Source organism: Camelus bactrianus, chromosome 19 (assembly GCF_048773025.1).
Source record: "Camelus bactrianus isolate YW-2024 breed Bactrian camel chromosome 19, ASM4877302v1, whole genome shotgun sequence".
NCBI classification, from domain to species: Eukaryota; Metazoa; Chordata; class Mammalia; order Artiodactyla; family Camelidae; genus Camelus; species Camelus bactrianus.
Window position 1 is genome coordinate 8,857,211 of NC_133557.1, and position 13,340 is coordinate 8,870,550.

The 13,340-nt window shown below is 46.7% G+C and overlaps 1 protein-coding gene and 1 long non-coding RNA gene across 6 annotated transcripts in view; one reads left to right on the forward strand and one right to left on the reverse strand.

The window, feature by feature from the left end:
* Window positions 1-10,042, forward strand: part of LOC105083056 (tyrosine-protein phosphatase non-receptor type substrate 1-like) — a 40,641-nt gene extending 30,599 nt beyond the window's left edge. For 2 of the 5 annotated variants that reach the window (XM_074347045.1, XM_074347043.1), the window contains exons 3-6: window positions 642-962; window positions 1,539-1,865; window positions 6,866-6,977; window positions 7,644-10,042. In XM_074347045.1, the coding sequence (XP_074203146.1) occupies window positions 642-962; window positions 1,539-1,865; window positions 6,866-6,969 (752 nt within the window). In that variant the 3' untranslated portion in view covers window positions 6,970-6,977; window positions 7,644-10,042. The other 3 variants (XM_074347048.1, XM_074347044.1, XM_074347047.1) reach the window with 3 other exon arrangements.
* LOC141574031 (uncharacterized) lies at window positions 2,761-9,588 on the reverse strand. The gene is made up of 4 exons (XR_012500573.1): window positions 9,452-9,588; window positions 8,230-8,305; window positions 4,485-4,551; window positions 2,761-2,894 (listed from the first exon to the last, which is right to left on the reverse strand). It is a non-coding gene; the product is annotated as an uncharacterized LOC141574031 (long non-coding RNA).
* Window positions 10,043-13,340: the final 3,298 nt, after the last annotated feature.

The window sequence follows — 13,340 nt, forward strand, 5'->3', positions numbered from 1 at the left end:
CGCTGCAGCCCCGGGAAGGACAAGGCCTGCTATCCCATTTCGCAGATGAGGAGCTGGGAGGGGTGTGGGCCACACCCCTCATCTACTGCCCAGCCTGGTTCAGCATCCAAGGTGGTCTCGCTCCACCCCTGCTTCCCCCGCACTTACTTCTGTGAATGCTTCTCAGTAGGTAGTTAAGTTTTCCAGGGGAGCCCAGCTAGGAAGAGTTAATAGGAGAGTGGCAGCCATCAGGTCTTTTGTTCCTGCGCCCAGATTGGTGAGAAATCACCTGGTGGAGGAAAGAAAGTGGACTTTTGAACTCAGGCCTGGAAACCATGTCCGCCCCACCCCTGACTCAGAGCTCACCTCTCGGAAACAGTGTGTCTCCTTTTAGCATGAGTATGAAGACACAGCCCTCTGAGAACTAATCGCAGAATTAAAACATAATATATGGAAACGTTCTTAGTGGGGAGAGTAGAGTTCAGTGGTAGAGAGCGTGCTTAGCATTCACGAGGTCCTGGGTTCAATCCTCACTACCTCCATTAAAATAAAAAGAAATTAATTAATCCTAATTATCTCCGCTGTTGTTAACTGTGTCGCAAGCTTATCATTAGTGATGATAATGACAATTATGTTCATTGTTGTAAATGCTCCTTTTGTAGCCAAACCCTCTCCTCCCGTGGTATCAGGCCCCGCCACGAGGGCCCCACCTGAGCAGACAGTGAGCTTCACCTGCAGATCCCATGGCTTCTCCCCAAGAACCATCTCCCTGAAATGGTTCAAAAACAGGAACGAGATCGCAGCCTCCCAGACCAGTGTGGACCCAGAGGGAGACAGCATTTCCTACAGCGTCTCCAGCACAGCCAAGGTGGTGCTGGCCCCGGGGGATGTTCGCTCCCAGGTCATCTGCGAGGTGGCCCACGTCACCCTGCAGGGGGGCCCTCCTCTCCGTGGGACTGCCAACTTGTCTGAGACCATCCGAGGTAGATGCCCCTCACAACAGCCGGAGCCCACACCTGTCCCCAAGCCCCACCTGCTCCTCCCCCTGCTTTTGGCTCCAGGCCTTGAATTGCCTGGAATAGAATTCCTGACAGTCCTTCCTGACCACCAGGCACCTTCATGTGATGTTCACTCACTACTGATTTAATGGCAGCTGCCAGGTGACACCTGCCACGTGCCAAGCACTGTGCTCAGCAGTTTCCTTTACTTACAACAGCATCTCCAACTACTGAGCACTTACTCTAAGCCAACCCCTAAGTGCCTAGGGATTTCATTTATTTGGCTGCAGTTATTATATTCCAACTGCATGCCAGTTGCTTACTGATTCCCCACATTATAACCCTAACAGGAGCAACCACTCCTTGAGCACCTACTGTGTGTCCTGCAGGGTGCTTAGGATCTCATTCATATGCAAAATGCACACTAAGTGTTTGAGCACCTGCTGCATGCCTGGCTCTGTCCTCAGGCACCCCCTTGCTGGGCTGGGAGCTGCTCTCCAGCCCCTGCCCTGTGACCTCTCTGTTCCACAAGGTCAGAGCTCCTGCCCTGTGCTGTTTCAGTTCCGCCCACCTTGGAGGTCACCCAACAGCCCATGGCAGGGACCCAGGTGAACGTCACCTGCCAGGCGAAGCAGTTCTACCCCCGAGACCTCCAGCTGAGCTGGGTGGAGAATGGAAACGTGTCCCGGATAGAAACGGCGTCGACCTTCACGGAGAATAAGGACGGGACCTTTAACAGGACGAGCTGGCTCCTGGTGAACTCATCCGCCCACAGGTGGGAGGTGCTGTCCTGCCGGGTGGAGCACGACGGGCAGCCGGCAGTCAGCGCCAACCTCACCCTGGAGGCCTCTGCTCCCCAGAAGGACCACGACACACATGAACACCCTGGTGAGGCTTCCATTAACCTGACAGGGTTTTTAAAATTTTATCTTTTTAAATTGTTAAAGTAGTAATTCTTCCTTCTTATAGAATAATCTAGAAGTCTATAAATATAAAGTAGAATTTTGAAGTGAGCTCCCCTCCCCAAATCCCATACTCCAAAAATCACCACTGGTAAAAGTTTGATATATTCTTACCAATCTTTTGCCATAAATATAATTAAAAAAAGACAGGAAGGAAGGAGATCATTGTGTTCATAGCGTTCTGCCTCTTGCTTTCTTCAACTACCAGTAATTATGTTCATCCTTCCCTGTCCGCCCACCTCCCTCCTCCTTGCTTTTTCTAACCTCTGCCTAGTGTCTCTCCATTCTGCAATTTCCACTCGCATTAGTAACATAAAGTAACCCAAGCCGTCTCCTACACATACTACTCTGTGAAATCCTGGAAAGGGAGCCCTGAAGTTGTGGAGTTTGAGTTTGGACCAGGCACCCAGGTGACCGTGAGTTGTCATTACATGGGCTTCCTCTGTCCCCTGATCTGTGGCAGTGGACCAGCAATGATCACAGTCACTCAGTGCACATTTACTAAATGCAAATCAGTGCATGATCTCAGCTCTATGATCTCCTTTTCTGCTTCTACCACCCAGTGGATCTGGAGTTTACCAAAGGGACTCAGGAAACGACAGTGGGTGTTGTTGAAGATGTCTTGCCTTTAGTCCAGGTGATCTGGCTAAACTAATCAAGGTGAATCTGAGTTCCTGACCAGGGACCACATATAACAAATATGTGCTCATTAGAAACACGTTCTCCTTTAGCTGAGCATTGTCCCAAGGACATACAGAGTCCCCCTTCCTATGCATAATACATGTCTTATTTCTTTCTCATGTAACATCAGGAGGCAGTTGATCAGTTTCCCAGGCGTCTTTACTCCAGAAGACCTTTCAAAGGCCGACATTCCCTCCAACTTAGCCTATGGTGTTGTCCTTGTCTGCTGGGCTGGGGGTCAATGCTGGGTCAGCGAGTGTCCATGTCCCTCCTGCTGGAAGAATAAAGACAGGAAGGAGAGGACAAACACCTTCCGTTAAACAACAGCTATACAGAATTTGCATGGTTGTGTCCACTAATAACGGAGTCCTGTGTGCACATCCAGTTGCCAGTGGAGTCTACAGGTGTGTGGTTACATGGTTAAGGACATTGATTTTCTGCCAAACCAATACCATTACACACTTAATAAAATCAACAGTAATTCCCTAATGTCATCTAAAATGGAGTATATATTTCAAATTCTCTTAAAATTTCTTTTATACTGGTTTCCTGTGCACCAGAGTTGTTTTTTTATTCACCTGTAAATCCTAATAGAATCTTCCTGTGAAACCACCTGGGCCTCCAGAATTCTGTTTCGAATTTTAAAAAGAACTTGCCTAGTTTAGGGCTATTCAATGTATTCATTTCATATTGCGTGAATTGCAGTAGGCTGTGCTTTCTGTGGAACACGTCCCAGTGTCTCTAAGTTGTCAATTTTCTGTCTGGACAGTTGTTCATAATATTCCCTTATTATCCTTCTGATGTCTGCAGTGTCTGCAGTGATGTCCTCTGCTTCGTTCCTGGTATTGGAAAGGTGTCATTTCTGCTTTTTTCTTAACAGTCGTACTAGAAGCTTTTCATTTCTATTGATCTTTTAAATGAACTCACCTGTGTTTTAGTGATTTTCTCTATTGTTTTCCGTTTTATTTCCTTTTTTTCCATTGTTTTTATTCTTTCCTCCCTTTGGTTGCTTTGGGCTCATTTTGCTCCCCATCTCCCCATTTCTTGAGGCTGGAACTTACGTTATTGATTTAGACTTTTTCTTTTTTCTAATGCCACACCAGGGTCTCCTCCTGTGCCTGAGGACTTAGGAGAGGTACCTGGGTGCCTGGACACTGTGTTCTTCCTCCAGTGCTCAGGTCTCTAACCAGTCTCCTACCTCTTCCACCTCAGAATCCTCCCATGTTTGTCCCTTGTGTCATTTCTAGGGTTCAGGGTGTACTGAACGGGGAGAGCAGGAGAGATGAGACCACACCATCTTGTCTGGAGGGACTTGGACTTGCTTTTGAATCTTCTATCTACTGCTGGGGCTCCACCAGGACTGTTACTTCTGGGTGCGGCAGGCTGCCTGATCCAGCCTGCCTGCTAATGTAATAAGGCTGGAAATGTTTTCTGGGGCATCTAGGTTGTGGGGCTGGAGCAAAGCGTGAGATGTCCACGTGACCCTGCTGCCCGGTGCATCTGAGGGCTCTGGGCACTGCTCCTGGGCCCAGGTGGTCCGGTGTGACGATGCACGTCTTATCGCCTGTTTTTTGTGATGGTATTGGGGTGTTTTACACTATTTCTAGCTTCATGGACCTTTCTTCTCGTAGCACAGCATAATCCAATATGTCACTGGAGTTTTTAGTTTGTTGGCTGGTTTTGACACAGTGGGAAAAAAGCTCTAAATCCTCTACGTCTTCGGTTCTCTTTTGTCTTTCAGGACCGTAAATTTCCCTACTTCCCTATTTTTTTCTTTTTCCCTTCATCACTCAATTGGCAAACAGCCCTTCTTTCATCTTTATTGTCTTTTCCCCACCAAGAAATTATGCACTTTAAATCGTACCTGTCCTTCTAGTCTCATCTGTCCTTTTTAAATGTTCCATCCTCCTTGGATTAGGTTCCTCTTGCCACTGTAAAAAGTTAACACATGGTTAGTGACTTAAAACAAGACAAGTGTGTTACTTTACCATTCTAGAGGTCAGGAGTCTACGACGGATGACAGGGCTGTGTTCCTTCTGGAGGCTCCAGAGGAGAATGCGATTTCTCGCCTTTTCCAGCTCCCAGAAGTGTCCACACTCCTGGGCAAAAGGCCCCACCTCTTTCTGACCTCTGTTTCCTGTCTCATATCTCCTCTGACTCTCCTACCCCCACCTTCACTCACATGAATCTTTGTGATGACATGGGCTCCACTCAGATAATCCAAGACAATGTCCCATCTCAAGACCCTTAACTTCATCATGACCGCTCATCCCTTTTGACATGAAAGGCAATATATGTTAGGATTCTGGGGATTCTGTGCCAACCCTTTCAACCAGGCTGACTTTGAAACCCCTTCCCAGATCTCTGCTCTGCAGGACGCTTTTCCAATATTTTCATAGTTAGGGTGAATTTAATCTTGGTTGTGATATTTTCAAACAATTCTTAGGCTCGTGTGCTGGCTGCCTTGTCTGTGATTCTTGCACTTCTCCTGGTGGCTGAGGGTCGGATGGCAGCCCAGAGAGGGAAAGTGCTCTAGGATTTGGTGATTTTGCGTTTTTGACTCACAGGTATTTTGCAGTTCTGGTATTTTTCTCTTCAGGTAATAATGAGAGCCAATTTGGTATAGAATTCACATTCTCCTTTTTGATCGCTCTGGATTGGAAAGGCCATTTTTGGAGATAAGTTGTTGTTGTTCTCTATATTACTAACGTCCAGTGAAGGTTTTTTAGTACTTTAACCCATATGTCCCCACCCCACAGCTCAAGATTCTCTTCTGGTAGAGCTGACCCTTTAAACTTGAGAATTCAACCCCCTCTGTAGCCCTGGTTACACCATCCCAGTTCACCACCACTAGAAGTTTTAACAATTGCATCACTAGGGTTTCCAGGGCTGACTCCTGCTCCACCTCCTGCCACTGCTGGGATCCGCTTGGACAGTCGATGAGTGATCCAGCTCCGAGTTTGCATCTCAGAGTTTGCCTTTCAACTCACACCCAGACAAACTCCCACAGATCAGTTTCTCTGGGAATCAGAGTCTGAACTAGAGAGAAGACTGAGGGCTGATGATTGTGAAGTGTTGCCGGGATCAACACGCATGAGCACGTGAAGGGAGCAGGACCGGCAAAGGGAGATGTCGGACTACAAAGCAGGGACAAGAGACTCAGACACTGCAACACAGAGCTGAGGCGCCAGGATGGTCTATCAGAGTCAGTTTAAATTGAAAGGGTGGACCTGAGCCTCCATACTCCCGGTTCAGCCGGCTCTTTGTGAGGGCTGCCCTCTAGAAGGATGTGCAGACTTAAGGAACGCAGGTCCCTCCAGCTGAGAAAAAACCCCAAGGGCCACTCAGCTGAGAGTTGTCATCCTCCAGCACCTTCAAAAGCAAAAACTGGTGAGGTCTTCACTCGGGCTTTAAGGATTATTTTATTTACAAAAGATATTTTAACAGCTTTCTTTCTATGACTTTGAGAGCAAAAACAGCTCACCGTAAAAATGCAAAACGTCCAAAAGTAAGCTTACTCAGACCTGACTTTCGGCGTCAGCATAAAGACTTCAGGTTTCATGGGTACGAAGGTCAAGGTGGGCTGAATGGTATGAAGCCCCTCCCACCACAAGACCCTGTTTCTTTGAAGCACCAGGTTGTTCTCCAGCCAGCAGTTCTCATGAGTTCAGGCCACCCTGGGGGTTCCCACAACTCCTGAAACATGGGGTCTCCAGCCCCACCCCTTGGCCAAGCAGGGCCGCTCTCACCATGAAACCCGTGCTCCTCGCTTGCATGCTGTACTGACATTCCTTCCTGTGGCCCCGAGAGGCTGGACCTGGTCCAAAAGATAAGATCTCGGGATCATCTTCTGGGACAAGAGGGATGGATTTCCCTAGGTTTGAATCCCACTAATTTTGCGATGCTCCCTAAACTCTCAGAGCCTCAGTTTCCTCATCAGAAAGAGAATAATACCTACCTCGTAGAGGTGTGAGAACCAAATAAGTAAACCAGGTGCCACACCTAACACGTCACTGACTGCAAACACTCTCCGCCCCTTTCCTCAAGGGGCCTGAGAGAGGACAGAGAGAGAATGTGGAAACACTATCCTGATTTCTGCCTGCAGTTTGACCCAAGACAGGATGCAGGTTCAAAAGCTTCAGAGCATGGCTGGGCCCAGGTGGCTCCAGAAGGAGTAAGTGGAGGCCCTTGGGAATGGCTTCTGTGGAGCCCCTCTAATCAGATCTCCTGTCTCTTGATTTCCAGACCAGCCTTCGTTGTCTCCTTCTCTCCTGGTAGTTTTCATCCTAGGCCCCAAAGTGCTGCTGGTGATCGGTGTCACTGTCATCTTTGTCCACAGGAAGCGTTAGGTCTGACTGTAAGTTGTGGTGGAGGGTAGGGAGGACAAGGTATGTCCCGGAAACAGCAAGGTCAGGGGTGGGGGAGGTCGGGATGGTGGGGGTCAGCCCACAGGTCACACAGGGCCACGGGCCCCCGTGGAGAAAGAGGTGACACACCGCCTTCAATACCCTCAGGAGACGGGGTTTCCCTCAGTTGTGCCCAGCTCCCGGGAGGGGTGTGGGGTCCTGTAGGAGGTGGGCTGGATCGTGGGTTTTCAAAGGGTGTCTCCTGGCAGTTCTGTGGAGGAAGTGGGCAGAGGCTGCTGAATGAGGAGCAGCTGAGAGGGTGGTTCCCTTGGAGACCATTTGTAGATCCTTGAACCCTGGGCCTCCGTGGGAGCAAAATGAATCCCCGTTTTAGGGTAATGGGGAGAAACCCTGGATCTGCTGCTCTGAGGGCTGCTCCTGCTCCGACCCTCCATGTGACAGAGAAGGGCTGAGGAAGCGGGAAGGGGCATCAGGGCCTGGAGAGGAGGCTGAGGGGGCAGAGACCTCTCTCAGGGGCTGCCCACCCTCTCAGACAGGCATCCCACAAGGAGAACAGCCTGGGCACACAGGAGGCATGCAGTCAACATTTCTTGAACTATAAGCAGATCATTAAATATGAACACAGTTGCCACAGTTCCTTCCTTCCTCCTTTGCAGGGTACCACCCCCAGTCTCTGCTGCCTGCTTCCCTCCCTGAGGGGCCCAGCCTAGGCGAAGACCCAGCTGGAAGCTTCCACGACTCTGCTCCAAATGGCTCTCCTCCATGGAGACCAGCCTGCCCGCACATTCCCAAGATCTTCTCACAGTCCTCGAGGCCCCCAGAGCTGCATCTTCATACATCACTCTGAGCAGGAAGGACCTCCCCCAACGTGGACTCCCCACCATTTGAGATTCTCTTTCACCGCTTAAGTACAAATGATTCGCCATCATGGTTTTAAGAATAACAGTTATTCTCTTTCCTCGTTCCCTAAATGTCCTACCCCTCAAACCCCGAAGGTAGTGTTGCCTCCTGTCTCTGTGATGGAACCAGAACTTCCATCCTCCTGCGTCCTTCCCGACCCTTCTCTCACAGTAAATAGACTGTGTCCAGAAGCCTCAGAGTCATCCTTGCTTTCTCCTTCTTTTATATCCCATATTCACTTATTCCTCCAAAATGCTGATGTCCAGAGGTGAGATGAGAAATCTTTAACATTTGACTCTCCAGAAGGAAAAAGAAAATGAAAGCCTGAATTGTAGGACTTACCACTTTCTTGCTGTAGATACTCTCAATGTGGCCAATTTCAAATTACCATCACTTCAACAAGCAGCTTGCAGGATTCCTGCAAAGGTAACAATGGGTTCTCATGAGCCAGTCCAAGCCTTCTCCAGCACACCACTCAGTTGTATGCATAATCGGCACGTTCTCACCCTGACCACGACTCCCGGGTCCCAGCCACCATCTCCTCCTGCACTACTGCTGTGGTCTCTGACTGGCTTCCTAGTTTCAGGCTCAGTGATTCTTTGGGAAAGTCAGTCAAATCCTATCACTCCTCTGCTTCCTCTCCCAGCATACCTGCCTGCCTCACTCTCCTACTTCTTACCAGTCTCTGTTCATGTCACTTCATCAAAGGTACCTTCCATAGATGGCCCTGTATAAAATACCAATTCCTCTCTCACCCTGGCATTCCATGTCCTCTTAACCTGATTAATTTGCTTCCTGACCACTTACAACCATCTGACATAACAGAACATAGGCAGTTCTCGCTTCGCACAGAAGAGGACTATAGAAATGACTGCATAAACTGCGTCATAAAAAGTGATCTCAGTCATCAGTGGTATAAATAATGATTCTGATGTGAGACACTTTTTTCAAAACTTTAGAATCTCTCCTCCTTTCAGATTTAAATACATAGACAAAAGGAAAAAACTAATCATATTTAGTTTGACACATTCGACACCTTGAGAATTAAAGCAATTTATTTCTTTCTAAAAGCTTATCAGAAGTATTTTCAACTGTCTTCAATTTATTTTTATTTATCTCTATTCATAATTTTTAGATAATGAAAATATATCATATTAAAACCATTACTAAAAAAGAAAATTAGTAAACATACAAGCACAAAAAAAATCTTATCCGAACGTTTGAACAGGGCTTGCCTTCTTCTTCTTGTCTAATCTACAGTATAAGAGCATCTTTTTTATGCCTTGGTGAATTATCAGATGCCTTGCTGTATTTGGATCAGTTTCCAACATTTTATGCTCTGTACGCTCAAAATTGTGGAATCTTTACAAAACTTCCTTTAATTTGAAGTATTTGCTGCTCTGACTTCCTCTGGGACATTTTCACCCGTTTCCTCACCACCATTTCCCTCATTTACGGGGTAGGTTTGCCTTCACTAAGTTCCCCTGGATGCGTATCTAGAATCTTTCTAACAGTCTGCGTGTACCATTCCCAGGGTCAGAGATTTCTTCTCTAATCCACTTACATTCAGTTGGAATGTCACCTCCAGCATCACCACTTTTTGCGTCTCCATTGCACTCTCGTCTTCGTCGTCAATTCCCTTTTACAATGAGTCATTTTTGTAAATTCATATGGATTCATCACTAGGAGACAGTGGGCAACTTGCCCACATACGTTGCCGTGTGGGCCTAAGCTGAGTAACAAGAGTCACAGTGATCAATTACTACAGGCTTTCAAAGTACGGACGTGATTGGTTACTAACCACGATGAGCATCTGTTAGTACACAGTGATCTGTGGGCTGACGCAGAGTCAGCAGCAAAGTTATACTTGATGCAATTGTGCAAAGTAACTTTCCTGTGGTAAGTGAATTCTGAACTGCGTGTTGGGGGATTCATGCTATTGATCTAAACTGAAATTCATGCACCACGCAAGACGAACCCTGATGTACGTGTTGTCTCTTCCTCAAATAGGCTGTCAGTTCCATGAGAAGGGACTCTGAATCCTCACTTGCCAGAACATGACCGCCACATACCAGGCCATTAATGGTTATTTTAATAAATGAATGAATGAGTTTCCACTAGACGTTGGATTTCAAATAAAAATTATCTAAGTCAATCACCTGGATCTTGTATTCTAAGGTTCTTTCATTCAAGGATAACCTCTCTTCTTTGTGTTTAGAAATCCTATCAAAAATTCAATAACCTGTAAAAAGTGAGAAAGGGAAACACCAAACGAAAATAAAACCAAAACCCAAAAACCAGTCATTGACTGGAGTTTGTCAAAGGCGCTCAGGAACCAACAGTAAGAGGTCACAATGGACAAAACTGAAACATGTGAAGCAACAAATATACAAAGTATTGGAGTATCTACATACTTAAAGGTTGTGCCCCCCACACTCACACCTTAGCCTGCTGATGGCCAACGCACACTGCTGTCAGCGCAGGGGCCACAGGCCGGCTCTCCCACCCCTTGGCCGAGTGTAAGCACTGCACCAAGCTGTGCTTTCCTATGACTTATACTGAAATATTTAAGCTTTTATATTATTAACTTACATTATTTAATTATTTATATCATTTAATCCTCCTAATTTTCCTAGGAAGGAATACATTCTATCGCAGAATTGTGAAACTGGTTAGGGAAAAAATTCCAGAAGTTGTTGGATCATAGTTTCAGAAGCCTTGAACATAAACGCTTACAGGCTTCCAGTTTGGGAGTCAGAATAGCACGGGGTAAACATACGGTCCCTGACATAAGCCCAGTTTTCCCTCCTGTGGCCTTGTGCCAGTACTTAACTTCTCCAAACCTACGTTCCTTCCTATGTCAAATATTAGTATCTTGGAATCATGAAGATTAGAGTCTAGGAACCTTCATCAAGTCATGGAGTGACTCAAAGGGTTCATAGGTTCTTACATGGAACTCAGGGTCACTTTCGGTCTTTAAGGACCATAGTAGAAAAGAAAGGGAAATTAGGATGACTTTCATGATTCCATGCTTCCATCCAGACACACATTCACTCATGCATTCCCACGTTCAATCACGCGATATTATTCATGCACCTGTTAACCAATACCTAACTCCTCCTCTGGGGCAGACCCTGGACAGATGACCCATCCTCAAGGAGCAGCCCCCAACCACGGGGCCCACTGTAAACTTCCTACAGTCATTGTCTGATTTCTCTGGGATGTGCCAGTTCCCCTGCAGTGACAGTGTCTCAGGCTTCACCCTCCTTGGACTTGGTGGCCGTTAACTGCCACATGCAGAGATTCTAACCCCAGAGCGTGCATCTCACCTGGATGGAGAACTACCGTGTGTTCCAGTGAGACAGGCAGCCCACGCCAAAGCAGAACAGTTATGAGACCTACACCCCGGAAAGCTTGCAGTTGGTGAACGCCTCGGTGCGGGGGTCCGAGCGTGTGCTCACCTGTAAGGTGCAGCACGAGGCACAGCCCCCGACCCGGGCCAGCCTCATACTGTCCGCAGCAGCCCACAGTACAGACAACCCCTTGGGAGGCCAGGTAAGCTCACATCTAATCCTGTGAGCAACTGGGTCACTTCTGTCTCCAGGTGGAGTGAGGAATTAACACCCAAGAGCACCGTTTGTTGTCTCTTCTGCCTGTTGTCCCTTAGGTCCAGAGACGCCTGCCCTTACCCTTGTAGCTTTCCTCCTGGGTTTTAAAAGTGCTGCTGGTGATCTGTTTCATGGTCTTACATCTGCAGGTGGCGGAACCTGTAACAGGTGAGTTGATGGCAGCCTTAGTCCTTAGGGAGGGAGATCAGGGCCCCTTTCCTGGGCTGGCAAGAGGAGTCCAGAGTGAGCACACAAAGTCACATCGATGATCCAGCCTCAGGGGAAGGTTGTGAACAATCTTATTTTCTCCAAATGTGTCTTGGAATTCTCAGAGGCTTCCAACTGTCATGCATTGAGTAGCGCTCTGGAGTTTCAGAGCTTTCCTATTAAGTTTTCTGGGACCCTGAAGGTGAGCGTCCAAGGTATAGAGGTGGGAGAAAGGTCAAAGTATTGAGATCAAGACCCAAAACAGCACCCTCATAAACTACTATGGATTTCATTATCACGTGATCTATCCTTGGAATGAATGAGAAAAGTATTGCTATAATCAACTAATAGAACCTTCCTAAGGGACTTGGAGGTGCTGACAGGTGGCAAAGATGAATGTGGGTATGAGAGGAGTTGAGAACTCAGCAAGAGGTGCTGGGGTGTGATGAGTAGGGGCTTCATTTCTGATCTGCGCCATGAACCCACGCCAAGCAGAGTGCCTGCCACACAGTAGGTGGTAGTAAATATTCGCGGAATTAATACATAAATGAATGAATGAATGAATGAATGATTCTTCCTACAGATCTGTCATGTTCTGCCATACACTGCCTCCTGCCCTGTCCAAAGGGCTCAAGTGGGGTGAAGAAGCTGTAAGGACCTCAGGTGACCCGAGACCCCTGCCCTTCCCTCTGCTGCACTCTCCTCCACCACGCACATGCCCCCTTCCACACACCCTCCTGGTGTTCCTTCTCTCTGAGCTTTGGAGCTGAGTCAAGGACAAGACTTTGGTCATGGGAACTTGGGGATGGCTGGACCCTGATGAGCTTCAAACGGGCCCTGCCTCCACCCCATAGAGAATCAGGCAGATCATGAACAACCCTTCATTTTTAAAGCTGTTGCAAGTCTGATTTCATTTTGATGCAAATGTATTTTGAAATGACTAAGCTCACTAAGCATTTTCCTATTCTCAAATTTGTTAAGAATAACATTAAAAACATCCAAAAGCCTACCATCCTATGTTCGTAGAATGTTATAACATTTTGCGGCTATAGTCTGCTCTTCCTGCTTAAAATACTATCCTGAGTTTGGTGTTTATAATCTCAAGCATGATTTTATACCTTTCCAACGTACGTATAAAATTTTAAGCAGAATGTAGTATTATTTTGCATGTTTTAAATTTTATATAAATTCTGTTGATAGTGTCCATAGAATTTGGGAACTTTTCATTTTTATGCTTTACACAGTTGGTAGGATAAATTCACTTTGGTATATGTAGCTCCATTTTATTAATTTCTGCTCTATAGTTTTATATTGTAAGAATATGCCACAGTGTATCAAATGTTGTGACTAATATTGAAGCTTTATGCAATGTTTTGCTCATACAGCTTTGCAACAAACATTCTTATCTTTGTTTCCTTGGCACATATGGGAGAGTCCCACTTTTCCTCCAGTTAGTCCACAAAGCAGCTGTGTTGGTATCATTTGGAGCTTTTGTTATTTAAAAAAAAAGATTTGAAATTTTTGATCAAATTTAACCCTTTCCATTTATGCCTTTTTTCTTGCTACATATATGTGCACATATATGTATATGTATAGTGTGTGTGTGTGCGCGCATACACGTGCGCGCATTATATAGAC